Source organism: Tyto alba, unplaced genomic scaffold, assembly GCF_018691265.1.
Source record: "Tyto alba isolate M040663 unplaced genomic scaffold, T.alba_DEE_v4.0 Super-Scaffold_46, whole genome shotgun sequence".
NCBI lineage: Eukaryota > Metazoa > Chordata > Aves > Strigiformes > Tytonidae > Tyto > Tyto alba.
Window position 1 is genome coordinate 8,346,404 of NW_024881322.1, and position 21,981 is coordinate 8,368,384.

Consider the following 21,981-nt stretch of genomic DNA (forward strand, 5'->3'; position numbering starts at 1 on the left):
CCTGGCCTGTTTATAGTCAGGTACTTCTCAGATGTGATTCAGCGAGAAAGTTAATTCTAATGCTATCAAGAATTTAAAGAACGTTAGCTTTCTCTTTATGAAAGTTGGGGAAACAAAAAAAAGTTGTGTTTTTTTTTTGTTTTGTTTTTATTTTTTTAAAATTTACATACAATTTAAGATTGAAGAAGAGTTGCAGCAATTAAGTCCAACTTTTACAGACTAGTTTTTAGTTTACCAGACTAATTAGAAAGCCTTTTAAATGAACTATTACAGTGTTAGTGAAAGAGCTAGAAAATGACGTGAGCAAAATTTCTGTAAACATTAATATAGCCAACACCTAATTCTTAGAAAAACATCTACTGTATCTCTAACAACAATGTAGTTTCACTTTAATGAAAATGCCATATGTGAAACTCCTCATCTAAAACACAAGTAAGACTGTCTTTGCAACCCTAAGAAACCTTTCTGTCAAACACTTTAATTACAAGAGTTACTACTGACCATGCTCTGTAACTGCTGTTTTGAGTCAGTTGAGCATTTTGTTTACAGTGTTTCACTCCTGGTAAGAGATGAATTAACATTACCACTTATTTTTTAAAGAGAGAGAAACAAAGTCCAGCATGACATTTCTAGTCTCACAATACCGAAGGTCATTTAAATATATTTTAAGTACCATGAACTGAAGTGGTATAACTATTTCAACAGATAGGTTCTATTTTAACCTTTTCTCTTTGGCTGAGCGCCGTATCTTAACTGCAGAATATTCCATGCAGAAAAAAAGAGAAAAAAAAAAAAAAAAAGAACAACACTTAAAACATTAGATGTTTTGTCATTCATATAAAACTAGGAAAAGGTTCAATTTTATATGGTGGTGTGTTAGGTTTGTAGAGGTTCAGGGTGCTCTCAAAGAGTATGAAGCACTGGAAGTTTTTAGTCTAAAGCAATGAAAAACTGGTTCTACCAGTCCTCACACACCTCTGCCCTAAGTTGCACCTATCTGTGGAAAGAAATGACCACAGCACACATAAATTATGTAAGCAAGTAGGCTGAACTTTTTTTTAGTAAAAAGTTGAATACTTCACCAAAATTGACACCAGCTTTTAAAGATCAAGAAAGAGGTCATATTTAAGAGTAATTTCTGTTCAATAGAATTAGAGTATTTGCTACCAAATTTAGAGGTGACTGAATCCTGTCTACAGTATAAACATTAGCTAATGACTTTTTGTGAAATTACTACCTTTTATTCTTGTTTATCAAGCCTACTACAACTGAATAACTTTGAATATATCCCCATATATTTAGAATATTGCCCAACTTTACTTGAGGAATACTGTGTTTTATTGCTGGGATCAATTTTAAACATTAAGGAACTGTATTTGTTCTCTAATTTTGCTTTTGTAATAAGTCTACTTAGTAGTTATTTTCCAAAGCAGACTACTTGATATAATCTCTACAAGACAGGGAAAGCTAACTGAACCTTAGCACTTAAGTACCAAAACCAAGCAGAAGAAAGGAACCAACATAAAAGAATTTAATTCAAACATGATTTTTATTCATGTCCTAGTGAACTGAGTTAATGAGCAGCATACCAGTTCCACCAATAGCTTTTCATACTTGTAAGCAACAATTACTAAGAAAATAAGAGAAATGTTTATTTTGATGAAACTGGGCTAAAGAAAGTTTTAGAAGGATTCCTTGCAGGACTTTTGGATGCCACTTATTTTTTCAGTACAGGTTGGTGTAAAAAAATGCTTGCCGTATTAACAGCTGGTATGATGCAAAACAGAAATATTATTTGTATATGAAAGTGTGTGTGTATATCATAGAGATGACTCATGGGGAATGTAAAGAGATCCTTTAAACAGAAAGAGCATGAACAGCACTTGCTACGGAAAAGTGCTAAGAACTTATTGAAGACTGAATTCATTAAACTGTGATACATTCAGAGAATACACATCTTAAGAAGGTGAGAGTCTTAACCTACTGCTTAAGACTCAGCAGTACCATTTTAGCTGAGAATTTGTTTTGTCAACTCGGTTACCATACTTTAAAAAGGCAAAAATAAATGCATGCACCAGACCAATTAGAGGATGTAAACACTGTATCGCAAGACATATCCAGCAAATTTATTTGATAGAGATTTTCTAGATCTGATCAGAGATCAATCTTTTGTTACAATACAAGAGAAAACTGCTAATCATCTATAGTCTGGCCATTTATGGCTGTATTGAACACATGAAGTTATTAGTGCATACACTCAAATGTATAAAGAACAGCTAAACTTCTTAACTATTTATTCTTGTGTTTAATACAACTCACTATGATGTTGTACTCACTGAAAAATGGTATCTCAATAAAAGTACTGTCATTCATTAAAAAAATAAGGCTACATAAAGACACATTTTAATTCAGCAAGATAACTGTGTATGTTTTAAGCATGGGATAGATCACCAGTTTCATTAGGACTAAGCAAAGGTTTCAAGCAGTGGATGAGAACAATGATTAGCTTATGTTAAGGTCATGCAGTGAGATATATCATTTTGGTTTAATGATCTCTCAAGGTGGTTACTCCATGAAAGTCTATGAGGTCAGAATTAGAAGGTTGTTTTGTTTTAAAATCCCCACAGTTTCTGCAGTTCTGGCAATCTAAAATGAATAGAGTTTTTATCATCAATTTGAAACATGTAGGAAACAATAACTTGCAATTGTATATGAAACCGATTGTTCAGATGAGAGACGAAAAGATACTGCAGCATCATTGTCCCTTATGCCCTTCCTCTTGTGCTTACAAAAACACTCTAAAAGTATAGATCTCTGCTGGTGATAAATCAACAGACATTTTGAATCTTAAAAAAAGTAGGAATGAAGGCAAGCCAAATACATTGCTGACTTGGTATCCTGAAGTCCAGGTAATAAAACATAGAGGTAAGAGGTTTTGATGGACTTACACATTAATCAAAGACATATTTCTCAAACACAGATGTATTGTTACACATTACAAAACTCAGAAAGAACTGTAACAACTGTGGCAATAGAAGCCCACACTTGATGCAGTATTTCAAATCCTCCATAGAAGTCTATGAAGAACTAATAATAACTAGGGCCTCACTTTCCAGTATTTCGTGTGATCTCCTCCTGTCAGTTATTACTCTAGGCAAAAATTCAGTCTCCTTCTGAGACAATATATGGTCTACAAACCATACAGAACCAATTCTGAAGATTCTGGGATTGAATGGATACAGCTCAGGGCAGGCACCTTTTGCCTCTGACTACGTGTTAGGGGAATCACCTCATCTCTGTGATTTGCTCCCACTCTCTCACTTTGGAGAGAATTAGCCTTTGAAACTGGTAGGTTAGAAAAAAAGAAAAAGTTACGTATTGTTTAGAAATCAGTGAGTATCTGGACACAATGAAGTGATCTTCAGGTACATTTAATCTGATGTTTTTTTCTTAACCATGCCACTCCTCCCCTTGCAAAAAAAAAAAAAAATTCTAAATATAAGCAAGCTCAGATCAATATTAAGAAGTTATTATATTATGCTTAAATTTTACAAATAGCATCTAAAGCATTAGAACTGAAAGAAGAAATCAAGGTTGTGACATTCAATGCAGGGCAGAAGAAAACTGAGCCTTTTTTCTTGGCTTTTATACTTGCATTTCAGGGATGCCTATTCCTAACAATTCCTTCTGGATAGCCCTCTTTATAAATCCATTATGCACTTGCAACTTAAATATCAAAGGTAGTTCCAGTTTCCCTACCTTACAGGGGAAGGCCCTGAGAAGGGTTGTAAGAATAAGCCACGATATCAAAAGCTTCCATACAATGAACAACTGAATATAATAGAATTCTTCAGCCTGGAAAAGAAATGACTGGATCGCATAGAAAAGGTTAATAGGGAAAGATTGTTCACTATCTCTTCCACTGTGAGAGGTAGAGGTCATCAACTAAAATTAACAGGAGGTACATTCAAAACAAATGAAAGGAGTCAGCTACAGGTCACACAATTAAGTAAAGTAGTAAGACACAGAATTCCTTTCTGGTGATACTGTAAGTTTACACAGCCTTAAAAAGTTACTGGATAACAGCATGAAAAAAAGCTCATCTTAAATTACAGACACTGTCTCTGAAATACAAGCTGCTGGAGGCTGGGAAATCACTCTGGAAAAAAAAATCATGACAACTCACGCCATTCTTACACTTTCCCCGAGTCTCTGCTATAGACCACTGCTAGACAGATGATACTATCTGTAACAGGCAAGATCTTTCAAAGAAGGTAAGTCAACATTCCCTGTTTGAAATGATGATGACAGGGAGAATCCTTTCCTCTTCATAATAGTGCTTCAGTTTAATTTCAAGTATCCTATATTTTACCTCGTCCTTCCTTTTTCCTACCAGTTCTTCTTCAGAGAGCACAGTTACACAAAATTCATTTTTGACAAATTACAATTTTTGGATTTGAGTAGAACTCTCATTTTCCTTTAATACTACTATGGTAACAGGATAGATGTGGGAGTCTGACTATCTGAAAGCTCCAGTTCCCTCTTATGTTACACAGAATCCAACACTTACTGGAAGAATGCTTACAAGTGAGGTTGCTGGTACAACTAATCCTTCTTCAAAATACCTAGGCACACAGTATAGAATTCTAAGAACTGGCAGTATGTAGATACTGTGGTATATTTATAAATTCTTACTTAGTTATCAGGTGTGCAAAAGCTCACCTTGCATAATAACGTAACTTTGATGACCTGTATTATTTTTTTCCCCAAATATAAGTTTGCATGTATATTTTATAATTAAATATCCAGTATGTATCTATATGCACATACATTGAAAGAACTTATAAGTTTGTTTCCCTAGAAGCTTCCCATGTAACACTATCTAGAATGGAATTTGCATTCAGCCCAAGGCCTGGACTGAAGCAGTTGCTGCTGATTCTCTTCTTCTTATCTGCTTCTAAGAAAAAGCCATCTGCTTAGATTTTTTTCACTAAGCCTGAGGGCTGTATCTAGATCAAATAAACTCTGACCCTTGAATAGTGGAGTTGTGGGACCCAGTCTGAAAGCAAAGTCAGCAGGACAAAGTTTAATCTACACCGTATTACCAGACACTACATTTCTGATGAAAGAATGTAGTGCTGATATAATATTCCAATTACAGTTACACACTGAAACTAATTAAGTTTTTAACTGTTAAGATCTCCTTGAGTACAGACCTGTCTTTAAACTTCTTGAAAAAATAGTCCGTTAAGTCTAAAGATGAAATACAGCTACCATACACTCATTTTAAAGGCAATAACCAGCATGATAACTTGAGGCACGATAGATTATTTCGCCTATGTGTTTCATTGTTTTATGGGTGTTTCTGACTGCGGGATCCATTCAAAGATGCAGCTGAATGCTCCTTATTTCTTGTATCTCTATATATTTGCCTTCTGGAAGTGATACAGGACATCATATTGTTATGTTATGTTTATTTATTAAATATTATGTTTATTAAGTAGCTAATAAAATTTATTTTTGTAATTATTGTCTGAGATAAGTCATTGCAGTTCTGCATTCGTTTGCAGTACTACTGAACAAAACCAATATAGTTACTTTTAGTATTTAAACATGGTGTCTTCTTTGATCTGTGTGCTGTAACCTTAAGCATATGTCCAATTGTATTGAAAACTGCCTGACCTTTTTTTAATATTCAAGTAAAACGCTCGTTATAAGGATTAGCCAAATTAGAAAAATGCAGTGGACTTTTAATGAGCACTGATTTTTTTTTTCCTTGAACAGTCAGAAACTCCAAACAAATCCCAACTTAATGGCTCAGTGCCAATCAAGCTGCTGCATGGTTGACATGGGACTAAAAATCTGCATACTGCAATCATTGTAAGTTCTCTGATGTTTTACAGGAGCTGACCATTGGTCATTGATTACTTTTAGGTAAGGGAAAGCAGCTGATGTCCAGCAACTGGTCAACACAACTGCTATGCAAAGACCTCTGCCTCAGGAATAAATAGTCACTACAGATCAACTGCTGCACGGTAATGTGACTGCAAGAAGTCCAGGAGAAAAGTTAGACTTCATGTCCTAACTTTTATTTTTTCACATCCTCCATGACAGTATACTTACCCAACTCTCTTGCCCAGTCTTATCTGGCCTTATATCTCTTTGCACGCTGGTTAGGGAAGGAGGCCAGGAAGAATACTTGTGAGCTATTCCTGTGTCTCAGTTGAACTTAGCATGTGATGGGATCAACTAAATTTCAGTGCTGAGCATGACAGGCAGCAGAGACATTGCTGCTACTCTAGGCCCTCTGCATGCAGGTGCAGTTCAGCTATTACATGTCTGATCTGGAGTCAGGTAGTGGCCAAGAAATGCCAGTCATTGTGGGACAGGATTTCTTAATGACAGGTTACTTACAAAATAGTGTATATCCATCTTCAGAGAGCTAACATGCAGACATAAAATTCACACTAGTGCCACCTGCTGTTTTGTCTGCTGCAGCTCAACTAGCTAAAATGTAAATCTTGAAAATTAATTACCATCTGACAAATGCACCAAATTACAGCAATGAAATCTAACAGTGTCCTTCTCTTCCGATATTTTGCCCTAAACTTTCTCCAAGACTTACTCTTCACAGTAAGTGAAGAGTATGCTGTAGTATACTTGCACAAAATATGTTTGCATATGCACACGTGGAAGGAAGAAAGGGGGCTGATGGCTGAAGGCTATTAACGTTAATTGGAACTAGCCAACACAGAAAAAGATTATGTATTTCGCATTATGTAATTCATTCCAGTAAAAACAAAAGGTAAGAGGCAGTTATTGATTTTTTTTTTTTTTTTAAGGAAAGAACTTCAGAAGTTCAAGTATTTTTAAAATGTTTTCAGACTTACGCAAATTGTGACATTTTTACCTTTACGGGTACATTTAAAATTGCTATTGAATTTACATCTCCTGTCTATAAACGCATGGATCCATACCCTTGGTCTCCTCAATACCTATACTGATCAATTTAGATATTTTTTATTAAAGTTGATAGTTCTTGCTAATTGTTGAACTGTTGTTCAACTGACTCTTGAAATGTTATACAACTTTAATTCATAATATGAACAAATTTGCAATGATATGTGTATTCAGACACTTAAAAAACCTTCTTCCTGCTTATATTGTTTGACAGTTAAAGGCAACATGTTTAATACTTGCAGTATTTACTATTGGTCTTAATCTGTAAAAAGAGTTTAATACAACAGATGCCATTATAGATCAACCAATAATCAAGAGTTACCACAAAGAGGACAAAAATCACTTAAAAATATGTCATAACTCATACCAAGCATTTCTGAAAAGATAACCATATTCCAGAGCAGAATGATTCATTGAAAGATTGCTTTCTGTCTTGAAGAAAGACTATACAAAAAAATAAAAGAAACTAGCAAACTAGCTCTCTGAGACTATACCTACAATATATATCATATCCCAACATTTACTGGTATTTACTACTTGGAGCTCAATTTTCAGGTGCAGTTCATCATGTTTTTGATAACTGTTATAACCAGGATAAATAAGTTCTAAATAAACTAATGCAGAATTAAAGATTTAGTTGATCTTCCCATACCCATTCCTTGTAAGAATATATATTTCAAGGCCTCCTGAATTAAAAAAAAAAAAAAATCAGCAGGAATTTCAGAAAATTAAGACCTACTTCTGAAACAGATTGTTAAATTGTAGGATCAGCTTATTATACTAAATAAAGAAAAATACTAGTATGTACATAATCTGTATAGTAGACTATTTTTTGGTTCCTAACAGTTTTAGAAGAAAATACTGAAACTGAATCAATTTTACTTCTCCTAGGATATAAATTTTTAAAATTTCCAACTGAATTATTTTATAATGAGAATAAAAACCTATTACTAGTATCTAAGTTGTATCAACATGAACTACACTTACAAGTATTTTTCCTGGCCTGTGTAAACTTGTTTTACAAGCCACATTCTAGGTTATTATATATTATGATTACCTGTACAAAATGCCCGTGGGCAACACAACCTTGTTTTAGTAATGCTGTTGTTTATCACTGTCAATGTGGTTCTTCTGTTGAAGAATACAGTCTAAGGAAAAAGCAAGTTTTATAGAAATAGTCACAGGACATCGCCAGTACTCATATCAAATTTAACTTGGTTTTAAAATTTTAACAATATTCAAAAAATTTGTCTAATACTCTAATCACTACTTAATGTAAGGGCTCTCAGTCACACCTCAATAGATAGGGGTAGTACTAGGTCTCAGGAGTTCTTTCACTTTTCACTACTTAGGTTCATATCACTACTAAGATTCATATACATTCTTTTGGAACAGTATTATTCCCACGTGGATCACATCACTGGAGAGCTCTCAAGGTCATGACATTTTAAATATTATCAGTGCAATACCCAGAAAGTGACAACGTCCTGCAGTGGTATCATTAGTCTCCAAATTCCCTCTGTTCTCCCTTTATTGATTCTAGTTTGCTCAGGCTCAAACTTCTTTGTCTTTGTAAAGGAAAAATTATGTATGAAGACGTTTCACATACTAGCCATTTATCTTCTTGAATATGTATGCTACACATTACATACTTCTTCATTCTATTCTCCACTTGGAGGTCACCAATGTCTCATGCCAGAGTAACGTCACAGTTACCATAACAACTAGTTACCAGCAACAAGACAAGAATAAAGAAGTGGAGTGGTATGTGATTGCTGCCAGTTGTGAATATCTGTATCCTTCATCTTTGGCACAAATGCTCTGATGCCTTATGAAACAAGGAGCCAATCTCACCAGAGACTGGCAAGTGAAAGAAAATAATAATAATAATAAATCTCCCCACAGAAACCCTATGACAGGCACACTCACAGAATACATTCATTACCTTCTTAGAGAAGTAGATGAATAGCAGTTACCTCACTTCTTACTCATCTGCTATTTCTCTCCAGGTAAATTCTAATACTGCAAAAATCCATGCATTTCTTTTCCTCCCCCACCATGATAAAAAGGAAACATTTAACAACAGCTGGTTGAAAAGTTTCCTGTAAAATGAGAAACTGCTTTTTTAAAGTTGATTTTTAATTTGCTGTTGTTGAAATTTGATACAAAGTGTTTTTGGGTAATTAGATCCTCTCACTTCAGGGACAGAACTGAGAAACTGACAAATGTAACTGTTTGCCCAGTGTTCCACAAAACAAACCTGACAGAATAAGTCTCCATTTAAGGTATTTTGTTATTCTGTTTTCACCAGCTCTGTTATGTTTCTCATCCTTATAAAATAAATGCAATAAAAAGCTCCAAAACTAAAGTGCAGGGAACATACTGCTGAAAAAAATCCAAGGTTCTAACAACTTAATTTATGAAAGAGACAACACAAGATACTGTTACTCCATTAAGCATTTTTTCTTACATTAACTCCATATTTTAGTTACTATGGGCTATTCCTTACAGATGACTGTTTTTGAAAGACTTAGACAGTATTTTTCACTCTAGTTTGTGCACCCCTGTTTTCTGCTGAGTTTCTAAAAGGCTTCGCAAAGAGTAAGCAAGAAACTGATGTCTATTGTCAGAATTGATTTGCTATATAAGGATCCACAACTTCATTGCAAACTTGTCTGGGGCCTGAAAAATCCAAAAGATTGTTACTGTAAGGTTTAATCTCTTTTTAAAGTAGCTATCAAACTTTATCTAATAAATTACTTTAAGAATCTAATTAATTATTAACCTTCTCTTTAAATTAAAGTTAGCAGCCTTGCTGCTAACTTTTACTTTCACCTGATTGTAGGAATACTTTTACAGTTTCACAGAAATGGCAGTTCAATTGTGCAATGTAATACAGAAGGCGATGTTTCTTAACCCACAGAGTAAAACTTCATGTGATGGGCTATGTATTTACTATTAATGCCTCTGTTACTTCAGAAGTGGAGCTGAATTAACTGTCTACATTTATCAGTGTCCAAGGGAAACTTCCTATCTGCAAACTTTACATTTAATACTTTAGTTCCAAACGTAAACCTTTGCTTCCAAACAAGATGCATTCATTTTATTCTCTTCATTGAGCTTAAATTTGTGTACCAGACTTTCTTGATTTGTATTATTCAACAAGGAAACATGGTTACCCTTGTATTTTCCACTATTCTGGAGAATCCTTTCTGCTTTTCTTCACATTAAACATTCTTGGCGTCATAATCCCTGATATTAACTTGTCTTGTAGATATTCTATTTGATTTGTAAAGGTCACTGTCTTTTTAGCATTTAAATACTGCTATGAATCAGGTCTTTACTTACCTTTGGGCCTTATATTCATCTAATTTTGTTTTAACTAAGAAAAAAATGTCAAAAATCTTATTGCTGTAGTTAACTATAATGAAAAAGTACTTCACTGGTGAGAATCAAAGTCACATAAGTAAGGTGTAAAATAGGCCTGTTCCCTACTTATTTTGATAAAAGTTATAAATTAATGTAATTCTGAGTATAATGGGGATATAAAACCAAAGTGTAATGTTCCCCAAAGAAAACCTGAACTAAAAAAATCTGCTGAAAATACAAGAACAATCCTGTGATTTTAATCTAACACAGAAGACCAGTCTGGTATAGTAACTCCGGTATTAGAAAAAATACAGTTCAATAAAGCACTATTGCTCCCCAACACCATCCTAACTTACACTAAATTACAGAAAACAGCACCCTCTCTCCAAAGCTCAAAGGAAAGTGTCTCTTGTGATAAACTAAATCAAATACAGTGTCTTGTAAATGACATGTCTTGTAAATGACAAACGTTGAATCAAATCTACATTGATGGATAAAACTATTTCAGGAAGTTCTCCAGAATGCAGCATGTTCAAGTAAAACAAACACTTAAACACATTTTCACCCTTATTTGACAAACTAAACTTGGTACGAAGTTTACATAACTGTTTCACTTCAAAGAAATTTGACAGCCTGATTACATGTGTCCACTGAAAACACTCCTTGAGGAAGAAGGAAGCATTGCAGCTGATGAACTAAAGATGTCTGTTAGCTGAAGAAGCTGCTAACTTCAATATTGGCTGAAATGCTAGCTCTCTCTATGTGAGCAGACAGTATTAACATGTTGCATCTACTTGGTAAAATGTTTCCGTATGAGAAAGCTGCCATGCTTTGAACAAGCTTTATTTTTCCCTTGCAATTTAAAGTTGAGAAAAGCTCTGATCATAAAAGCAGAATTTTTGGAAGTATCTATTTAGGATCACAGATCTGTGTCCAAGAACACAGCTCTGAAATGTTATCTGAAGTACATACTTAAGAAATTCACTTAGCAGAAATCAATTTAACATTAGTGTAATGATTTTTTTTCCACACCAGAGGCAAAATCTTTGCAACAAAAATAAAAGTTAAAACATAATTTAAACATTGTACAGAAAGTTAATATAAATACATCATCAGCAATTAGGCACTTTATGAACTACAACTCAAATGGTGTATTGTGAATATAAGTTGGTGAAACTATTGGATCTGCCTTTTGAGTGTTTGTATGATCAGGCTTTTAAATGCTGTTATTTTATTTTAAGTGGGCTCACAGAAACTAAAAAGCTAGACACCCTGCTCCAAAGTGTTGAATGATATGAGCAATGACTAGAAACAGCATTCATATATTTTTTTTCAACAGTAAGTATGATGACTTTATGGTCAGTAAAAATGCACAGTGGGATTCTTCTCTGGACCTACATAATCACAAACTACATCGTACAACTTCCAACAGCAAGTGTTGCATCACATGGCCATGTGCGTAGTTAGCTCACAATTTACATAGAGAATCCTAGTTCTTAGCAAAACCTATGTTTCCATGTACAATTGAAAAAATAAATCTGAGCTTTTAGTAGGGTTTTGCTGGGGAGACCACAAAATAGCCATTGGCTAACAGCAAGTGACTTGATGATTTCAGTTCAATTCTTCAGTACAGCGGTGTCCAAATCATAAATGCAAATTCTGAAGGATTTCAATGTAATCAGCATATTGTCTAAACTAAGACCTTTTACCACCCAGTTATTTATAAGCAGATATTTAAATAATACCCTAAATAATAACCAGAGCAGTAGAGAGACGGCTTCACCTTTCTTTTACAGTAACTGTGAACAGACATTGCTTCCCAGTTTCAACAGATGGCTGAACATGCTCCCGCCCTCCCCCCCTCCCCTTTTTTTATAAGTTACAAGCAGGCTTTTAAATTACCACCAAGACCTATAGCTTTACGCATAGGTACATATGCCAGGGCCAGACAGGCCAGGACAGAGCAGACGCTTTTAGTGCTAGTGGTGGAGAACTGCTGCGCCCGTCCTTACGATGAGAAACGGGGCTCGCCATCCCTCCTCCCTCTGTCCCTTCCCTTCACGGGGGTGGGCAGAAGGCACAGACAGCCCCACGCATCTGGAGAGGAGACCTATCTTAACTTCTGGCGTCAGCCAGCTGACGAACCGCCTGCAGCAGGCTCTGTAGGGCGCTGCGTGACAAAAAAGGGGCTCGCGTGTTTTGGGGAAGGGGCTGGTATCTGAGGGCGGCGTGTGTGGGTACGCCCGCGCCTTAGGGAGCGGGGGAGGGATATCCACCCGCGTCCCCAGGGGCGGCCGGGGGCGGGGAGCGGGCCCACCAAGGAGGCGCCAGCCTGAGGAGGAGGAGGAAGAGGAGGAGAAGGGCGTGCGGCCGGGGGCGGAGGGGCTTCGGCCTCCGCTGCGTCGCCCCGCTCTCGGCCTCTTTACCACGTACCATCTCGATGATCTTGGTCTTCCTGCCCGTCTTCTTCTTCATGGTGAAGATGTACTGGGCCAGCACCACCCCGCCGACCAGGGCGCACACGCTGGCGCTGGCCACCGCTCCCACCTTCGCCACGGCGGTCCTGTCCATGGTAGCCGCCCGGGGCGCGCCAAGGCGCCGGGAGCCGCTGCGGGGAAGCGGGGCCGCCCGCTCGCCGCTGGAGGAGGCGGGGGTGTCCCTCAAGCGCCGGCCCGAGGGCGTCTCTACCGACCGACCGACCGACCGACCGACCGGGCGAGAGACTGACCCGGCAAGTGGGGCAACGGCGGCGCCGCGCGCCGCCCGCCCCCGGCAGCACGCGCCCCGCCGCCTCGGCTACTGGCGCGGGCTCCCCGCGAGACGTCACGTGCGCGGCGGCCTGCCGGCGGGTACCACGCAAGAGGAAAATCGGGGGTGGGGTGGTTGGCTGGTGGAGCGAGGCGCCGCAGAAGGCAAGAGGCTTTTGTGAGGGCTTTGGGGGGGGGGGGAAATAAAAAAAAATAATAAAAAAGAAAATTCTCAGCCGGGAGGTTAGGTCTTTCCTCATGAAACACAAAGAAATACCTCTCTTTCTTCCCCCCACCCCACAGGAAAAAATGAGAGAGCCCAACGGTCTGTCACGCCGCGTCCCAAACTACATTTCCCGGGGGCGTGGCGGGCGGGACGGGGCTGGGCGGTACTTCAGGCGCCGTGAGGAGGACGCCGGAGATGGCGGCGGCGGCGGGGCGGGGGCTGTAATGCTGCCGGTGTGTGCTTCGCCTTTCGCTTCGCCGCGCCTGAGCGAGGCGCTCCCGCCAGGAAAGCGGCGCCGCCGCCGCCCCCCCGGAGGGGCTCGGACCGGTCCCCGCGTTCCGTGAGTCGCCGTCTGCCACCCGGGTGAGCCCCCGCCGGTCTCCGGCTCCCTTCTCCCGCTGTAGGGTGAAGGTGTGGGTGTCCGGGCGGGGCTCGCGTGGAGGTGCCGTGGGTGCCGCCCAGGAGGTCTGTGAGGCGGGGTGTGCGTGGGCGGGGGAGTTGTGCTGTCGCTGGGCTGCAGCAGTTTGCCTCGTTGGCAAAACGCCGGTAACCGCCTGAAGTGAGAATTGTTTTTATTTGCCGGACATGGTTTCCTTTAAAGCGGAGAGGCGCGGGCTTGTAGGCTGCGTTTGCTCCGAAGGGAAGCAAGAGAGCAGCCCATTTTTCCCTTCTTCCCGGGAAGAACCGCCGCGGCTGCCGATGCCTGGCTGCCCCTTACCTCCTCCGTGGAACAGGGGGGTCGAGTGTGTTCAGCTTTGCCCTACTCGTGGCAGAGCATCTGGAGCTGTGAGTTTTGAACTAGGGTAATGTTATTGTCAAGCCGCCTACAAAAGGATTAGTCTTCCCCCTTCTTAAAATAAGAGCAGCTAGGGAGCAGAAAAGCTGATTTGTGCCCTGTCTGACCGAGTTGCTTAGTTGTGTCACTAGGGCATCTTTAAGGAGATTACTCGGTGGAGATTTTGATGTTGTCTGTTTATGTCTATATTTACTTTTCTAAAAATAAGTTCTCTTGCAGAAGACTTGCATCAGAATCCGTATTTCCTGATATTCCTTGGTAAGAGAGAAAACCTCAGTTCTGTGACTTTGAAAACTTTTATTACTTTCTTAATGCTTGCTACAGAAGACTTTTAACAATTTAAAAAAAATCTGTTTTTTTCTTTTGTATAATTAGCAGTGTCTGTCACAACTAATTTGTAAATTAATGACGAGAAGTTTCCTAAGGTTGTTCTGAACTACAAAAACCAGAAACCCAAGATACCTGAAACGAGTATTTATTCAGCTCACACTAGAGCAATGTGAAACTAAGAGATGGAATATACTCAATAAAAGTTGTTGCTAACAAAGTTGCTTGTATAAATGTTTGTGTGTATATATTAGTATATACTTCTAGAATGGTTTGTTTCCTTTTCAGTGAAGAGGAATGTCGTTGTTTAAAGCTAGAGACTGGTGGTCCACCATACTTGGAGAAAAGGAAGAATTTGACCAAGGCTGTTTGTGTGTTGCTGATGTTGATAATAGTGGCAGTGGAAAAGGTAAATGCAGAATTAATGGTTGCTGACTTTTAAACTACATAGCTGCAAGTTAGCTTTGACCTATGTGTACTGAAAGCTTGTTAGCGAGGCTAGCTGGCTAGTTAAAGTCTGCTATATTTCATGTGTCCTTGTAGGTTTAAGAAGACAAATTCAATGCCATTTGCCTTTTGTATGTTTGTAGGTTTCTAAACATCTTAATTCTTACTTGTGTTCAGTAGTAATTTCTCTGATGTCTTATTTTCTGTATGTGTGCCGAGTACAGGGGGATCACCACTTCCCTAGTCCTGCTGGCCACACTATTTCTAATATAAGCCAGGATGCCACTAGGCTTGATCACCTGAGCACACTGCTGGCTCATTCAGCTGGGTGTCAACAAACACTCCCAGGTCCTTTGCTGCCAGGCATCTTTCTAGCCACTCTGTCCCAAGCCTGTAGTGTTGCAGGGGGGGTTGTTGTGACCCAAGAGCGGGACCCATCACTGAGCCCTGTTGAACCTGATACAGTTGGTCTCAGCTCATCGATCCAGCCTGTCCAGATCCGTCTGTAGAGACTCCCTACCCTCAAGCAGCTCAACACTCCTGCCCAACTTGGTATCATCTGCAAATTTACTGAGAGTGCACTTCATCCCCTCATCCTGATAAAGATATTAAAGAGAACTGGTTCCAATCCTGAGCCTTGGGAAGCACCACCGGTGACTGGCCGCCAACTGGATGTAACTCCATTCACCACAACTCTTTGGGCCTGGCCATCCAGGCAGTGTTTTACCCAGCAAAGAATGTACCTGTCAAAGCCATGAGCATTCAGTTTTCCCAGGAGAATGCTGTGGGAAATGGTGTCAAAGGCTTTACTAAAGTCCAGGTAGACATCATCCACAGCCTTTCCCTCATCCACTAAGCGGGTCACCTTGTCACAGAAGGAGATCAGGTTAGTCAAGCAGGACCTGCCTTTCATAAACTCCTGCTGACTGAGCCTGATCACTTGGTTGTCCTGTACATGCTGCTGATGGCAGTCAAGGTGATCTGCTGCATAATCTTCCACAGCACTGAGGTCAAACTGACAGACCTGTAGTTCCACAGATCCTCCTTCTGGTCCTTCTTGTAGATGGGCATCACATTTGCTGACCTCCCCAGTTAGCCAGGACTGCTGATAAATGATTGAAAGTGTCTTGGTGAGTGCTGCTGCCAGTTTCCTCAGTACCCCTGGGTGGATCCCATCCAGCTGCATAGACTTGTGGGTGTCTAAGTGGTATAGCAGGTTGCTAACCATTTCCCCTTGGATTATGGGGGCTTCATTCTGCTCCCCTTCCATGTGTTCCAGCTCAGGGGGCTGGGTACTCTGAGAACAACTGGTCTTATTACGAAAGACTGAGGCAAAGAAGGCATTAAGTACCTTAGCCTCTTCCTCATCCTTTGTCACTGTGTTTCTTCCTGCATCCAATAAAGGATGGAGATTCTCCTTAGCCCTCCTGTGGTTGCTAATGTATTTATAGAAACATTTTTTTATTATTTTCTAAGGCAGTAGTCAGATTAATTTCTCGCTGAGCTTTGGCCCTTCTGTTTTTTCCTGTATAACTTCATGGCACCTTTGTAGTCCTCCTGAGTTGCCTGCCCCTTCTGCCAGAGGTCATAAATTCTCTTTGTGTTTTTTTTTTCCTGAGTTCTAACCAAAGATCTCTGTTCAGTCAGTCTGGTCTTCCCTGCCAGCTTATCTTTTGGCACGTAGGGATGGCCTGCTCCTGCTTTTAGCAACAAAAGGAGAGCTAAGGACCACCTCCCAATGGACTCTGTCAACCAGGCCCTTAAACAGGCCAAAGTCTGCCCTCTGGAAGTCCAAGCTAGCAGTTCTGCTAACCTCTTTCCTTCTCCAAGAATCGAAAACACTATAATTGCACGATCACTGTGCCCAAGATGGCCTCTAACCCTCAGATCACCCACAAGTCCTCTCTTCACAGTCAATGGGTCCAGTGGGGTGCTTTCTCTAGTTGGCTCACTCACCGACTGTGTCAGGAAGTTATCTTTCACATACTACTGGAACCTTCTAGACAGTTTCTGCTGCTCTGTATATTCAGCAGACATCTGGTAAGTTGAAGTCCCTCACAAGAACAAGGAATCATGAGACTTCTCCCAGCTGCCTATAGAATATTTTATCTGTCTCTTCATCCTGGTTGAGTGGTCAGTAACAGACTCCCATCATGATATCTGCCTTGTTGGACATCATCTCCCTGATTCTTATCCATAAACACTCAACCCTTCCAGTACCATTATCAAGCTCTAGATAGCAAAAACGCTCCCTGACATACAGGGCTACCCCACTGCCTCTCCTTCATTGTCTATCCCTTCTGAAGGGTTTATGGCCATCCATTGCAGCACTCCAGTTGTATGAGTCACCCCACCATGTTTCTGTGATGGCAACTGTATCATAGTTTTGCTGCTGCACAGTGGCTTTCATCTCTTCCTGTTTGTTGCCCGTGCTCTGTGCATTGGTGTAGATATACTTCAGTTGGGCCATTGATCCTAACACTTTTTTTGGGGAAGAAACCCTAATTCCTGTGTGACTGTTCTCAGGCACTTCCATGGTTTCTAACACATCAGTAACATGAGTCTTCACTGCTGCATGCATCTCTATCCCCTACCTCTGCTGAGATGACAAAGTGAAGGACCTGGCTAACATGTTGTCTCGTGAACATTGGTGTGCCATCCCCAGACTTATCTCTAGTGAGCCTGATTTTATTCTTTTCCCCCTTCAAAACTAGTTTAAAGCTCTTTCAGTGAGCTCTGCTAACTCCTGTGCAAAGATCCTTTTCCCAATTTGAGACGGGGTACCCCATCTGTCACCATCAGGCCTGGTGTCATGTAGACCGACCCATGATCAAAAACCTCAAAATTCTGCTGAAGTTCTGAATAGTCTTTTCCTAGTGGAAAAAAATGTAGTTGATATAAAAGCAGGACTTTAAACAGTGTTGTGGGAGTACTTACTTTCTCAACATTATATTTTTCCTTGTTTTTAGACCAGGCTCTTTTTCTTCCAGAGTTCAGGATTAAAAGTGAATCAGCTAGTTGCAGTTGCCTAACCACAGGTCAAAATGTCCTCACTTAAGTATTTTTAAGGAGTTAATAACTAAAATAGATTGTTTACTGCTGATAGAATACTTGTTACTGAACTGAGGAAAAGATGAGAGTGGGGAATACAATCAATATTCTGAGGGACTTGCAGGGTGCAAGTTTTTTGTGTCTGGAGAGGAAGCAATCAGCTGTTCTGAGCTTTTGCTGTGGGGTCCTGTGGAACTATGCCACACCTTCAGAGCCTGGTGAACTTGGTTTAGGAGTACTTGTATGTTCCCCTGACTTGTGGATAAGTTTTACTGTTTGGATTTTGATCTGCATTGATAATGATGACCTATATCTGGAGGAAATAAGTATAGCAAGTAACTTGTATTGTTGGTTGTTATCATGGGAGGCACCTCTTTGGGTTTTTTCCATTAATTATTTTTTATTATTCACTAACAAGCAAAATACTACTTGCTTAAAATACTGATTCCAAAATAACTCTGCTGTAACGATTGCATTCCTCTGAGATAATGAATCTGTCTCAAGAGCAGGTGATCGCAAAGCCTGGCTTTGACCTGATGTAGTAATTATCTGGCTTTAGTTTGCATTTGGATAAATGTCATTGGACCCAGTTTTAAAATTTCCCACTTCTGCTGGTGTGATATGTGTGTGCAAAAATCCAAGCTGTAGAAGCTGAAAGTTTGAAGTACTTTTCAAAACCAGAATGGGGCATAATCAATGTTAATTGAATCATTTAAATATTCTATCTTTTTACAGTATTATTTGAAGCACTTATGAAGCAAAATGAATTCCACATGTGTTCTTGTATTCTGTAATCTACTTTGTTTAATTTTTTTTTTTTTAGATAAAATTATTGTGGGCAGTTATATGGGATATCTCCGAATCTTTAATCCACATCCTGTGAAACCTGGAGATGGAGTACAACCTGAAGACTTGCTCTTGGAAGTGCAGTTACGAGAACCAATATTGCAGGTGGAAGTGGGAAAATTTGTTTCGTAAGTCAACAACAGGCTATGTTGCTGTTTACTTAAGGCTTAGATGCAATTTTCTTTCTTTGTTTTGAGGGGTGAGTTTCGAATTTCCAGATGGACAACTAGTAAGCACATCTATGAATACTATAGTATGCATTTGATCTGCTTCTTGAATCATCTTGGTATGAGAGAATTTTTACATAATGTATATATGAAGGATAATCTTCCAGATACTTTAATTCCAGATCTTTAATTCCAATGCATTTAGTGGAAATAAGTGGCCAGGTAGAGGTGAGATGATACGACTCTAAGGAAAAGGCATTATATTTAATTGCCTGTGAGATAATCCTTTAAGAACCAATTTCTGAAATAAACTTCAACTAAGTAGATTCTTTTACAGCCAATTAAATATATGATCTTAAAAGATTCATTTTAATTTTGAAATTAGCTTCTAATACTGCAACCTGAACTTTATTTTTAAAATAAGCGAAAAACCTGTACTAACCATGGGGAAGGCTTGTGCTCTGAGACCAGAGGCCACAAGCTGAAATGCCTACATCAGTTGGAAACTGTTCTTTTATTCAAGTACTTATTGAGAGACCTTGTGCAGGAATTCTAATGCCTTACCCAGTGAAATGATCTAAAACTTTTTCTGTAGTTACAGCACAAGAATTTTCTCTTCAGGAAATACTATTTAGGTTTGGGAGAAGAAGAATGTGACTATAGGATTCTAAGTTTATGACTTATGCCTGATAGTTTAATTAATTTAGGTTCCATGCAGCTAGTACAGAAGTGAATTTAAAAAAAAGTAATGTCTGCAGTTGTTGAATAATAACTGTTTGGAGGGATGATCCTCATACCCATTTGTTTTTTGGAAGCATTGACAATACCGTGTTTGAAATTAATTTCAAGCTAAACTGGGTAAATATTTGACTTGCTCTTCATACTTAAATCTGAAAATGTGTTCTTAAAGGATTAATTTCAGTTTTGAAATTAACTCCAAATACTGCAGCATGAATTTAGAAAGATTAGTACTTCTGAGTTTTTATGCTAGCATCTAACACCCAAACCTTTGGATTGAGGCCACACCTAAAAGTAATTTCAGCATGCTACTTGTGTTTTATCCTGTATGCATTTTACTTGCGATTTATCTGAAAACTGCTTTTTTAACCTTCTTTACAGTGGTACTGAAGGACTTCACCTGGCTGTATTGCATTGCCGAAAACTCTGTGTATATGCTGTTTCAGGTTAGTTTACAGATACAAGCTTTCCAGTAATTTTAAGCGTATTCCAAAGTTTGGATTCGGTTACTGCTAAGTGTGGTGTATACAGTGTTTGCTCAACATCCCTGAAGAGCCGCAGTCATGTTCTCTCACTCAAACTCATGTATGAAGAGGGAACATTAGTAATTAGGTCTAGATATTTCCCAATGGTTAACAGAGATTTGCTGATCTGCTCAGTGCTTGAGATGCTGTGATGTGTCATGGTCTGTGGTTGGTAGTGCTTGTGAACAACTAGTTCTCATTACGGTTTTAGGAGTGAGTGTTACTGTTCAGCATCCTAATGAACAAAGGGTTGTTTAATGACAACTTGGCTCTTTAAAAATTAAGCAATTACAATTATTTCTGAACGCAAAAATCCAGATAGTTTCTTAGAAAGCCAGGACATTGATAATGTAGTCCAAGAGAAGAAAAGAGGTTAATACTGGTAAGAAGGTGAAACTGCTAGGTTTTTTCTTAAATCCTCTTTCTTCTGTGGCCTTTGTCTGGAAATCTTAAATGCTATGTTCTCTCTCTGTGTAAGGAGGCAAGTCACAAAATACCTATTCTGTGCATTGAATTCTCTCTAATATATGCTTAAAGCAAAGCACAGATATAAGAGATCTATTGATTGTAGCCCCTTCTTCAAAATTCAATACATGGCTATACATTGTTCATTTTTTCTCTGCCAGGGACAGCTGTGGCTGCTTTTGTTACGAGAGCATGGTTTTCTTGTAGGAGCAGATTGCTTCCTATTCACAGTCTTGTAGGCAGATTGGTTACAAACTCATGCTCTCTTTCCAGATTGTGGTTGCCTTCTAGTTATCTTATCTGGAGACACCTGTAAAATTAGTCTTTGCTGAGGGGTGATACTTTGAGATGTACTGCAGTTTTCATACTTTCCCTTCTCTGTAATAGTGCTTATGTCTTAGGATTGTAGCCTACCAGTACAATTTTTATTAAAACAATTTATTTTAAAATTTGCATTAACAGCATATAATGATAAGTCAGTCTAGAATTCTTTTCTAGTTATAATTTGATGTTTGGTCTACATGTCTTAAGCATTTAAGTAATAATAAAAGTAAAGTTTTACAATCCTTTAATAGACTTTTCATACCAATTTGCAGGGATTCATGCTGTAGTGGTAGTTTCTGTCATCTGAACAGGTACTTTTGAACAAGCTCCTTTGAGAAATAACAGTCATTATTTCTTTATGCTTCCATGGCAAATTACACTTTCATAAAGTGGGATCTTTACTTGCTTTATACATGTTGCCATACCTGTTATTCATAATAAAATAACTGTCCTGCTTCTCCTCAACAAAGGAAAGCATCCTTCAGGGCTGACTAAGGCATGACCTGGATAATGTATTACAGTCAATGTAAAAAGACTGACTGAAGTGTGGCTTGGATATTGTATTACAGTCAATATACACAGGCTGACTACTTTTTAACTTGTTTTTCCTTTGGTGTTGCTACTTAGCTGGTTACTTACCCAGCCAGGGGCTTTTTTCCTCATGTGTGTTCCAGTCCTTTCCCTAACATGGGCCTGCTTGAGGGGTAATTACTTAAAAGCTATATTGGATTTCAGTTGGAGAAATTGCCTAAAAGGTTAGCATAAGCTACAAATCTTTCATAGCATGTTATTTAAGATGGTGTTGGAGTAATCTTTGTATATTTAAAGCTTTAGTAGGATTTAGCTTAGATATCATTCATTCAAAACACCTTTCTCCCAGCTGATATGACTGTTCTCAAAGGTTTGCTGTTTTTTTTTTTTTTTTTTTGCTTGCTAATGTTAGTCCTTAAGTGTTACTCTGCATGATGAAGAACTTTGTTCATGGGGTGCAGGA

At 38.9% G+C, this 21,981-nt stretch overlaps 2 protein-coding genes across 6 annotated transcripts in view; one reads left to right on the forward strand and one right to left on the reverse strand.

The window, feature by feature from the left end:
- Positions 1 to 13,155, reverse strand: part of NT5C3A (5'-nucleotidase, cytosolic IIIA) — a 28,129-nt gene extending 14,974 nt beyond the window's left edge. The window contains exon 1 of one of the 2 annotated variants that reach the window (XM_032988855.2): positions 12,763 to 13,155. Coding sequence is in view for 1 of the 2 variants with exons in the window: in XM_032988854.2 (XP_032844745.1) it covers positions 12,763 to 12,900 (138 nt within the window). In the remaining variant the exon portion in view is untranslated. The remainder of the gene's footprint in view (positions 1 to 12,762) is intronic. The other variant, XM_032988854.2, reaches the window with a different exon arrangement.
- Positions 13,156 to 13,459: 304 nt separating this feature from the next.
- Positions 13,460 to 21,981, forward strand: part of BBS9 (Bardet-Biedl syndrome 9) — a 306,857-nt gene continuing 298,335 nt past the window's right edge. The window contains exons 1-5 of one of the 4 annotated variants that reach the window (XM_042806281.1): positions 13,460 to 13,665; positions 14,307 to 14,356; positions 14,714 to 14,834; positions 18,747 to 18,897; positions 20,056 to 20,120. In XM_042806281.1, coding sequence (XP_042662215.1) covers positions 14,723 to 14,834; positions 18,747 to 18,897; positions 20,056 to 20,120 — 328 coding nt within the window. In that variant the 5' untranslated portion in view covers positions 13,460 to 13,665; positions 14,307 to 14,356; positions 14,714 to 14,722. The remainder of the gene's footprint in view (positions 13,666 to 14,306; positions 14,357 to 14,713; positions 14,835 to 18,746; positions 18,898 to 20,055; positions 20,121 to 21,981) is intronic. The other 3 variants (XM_042806280.1, XM_042806282.1, XM_032988878.2) reach the window with 3 other exon arrangements.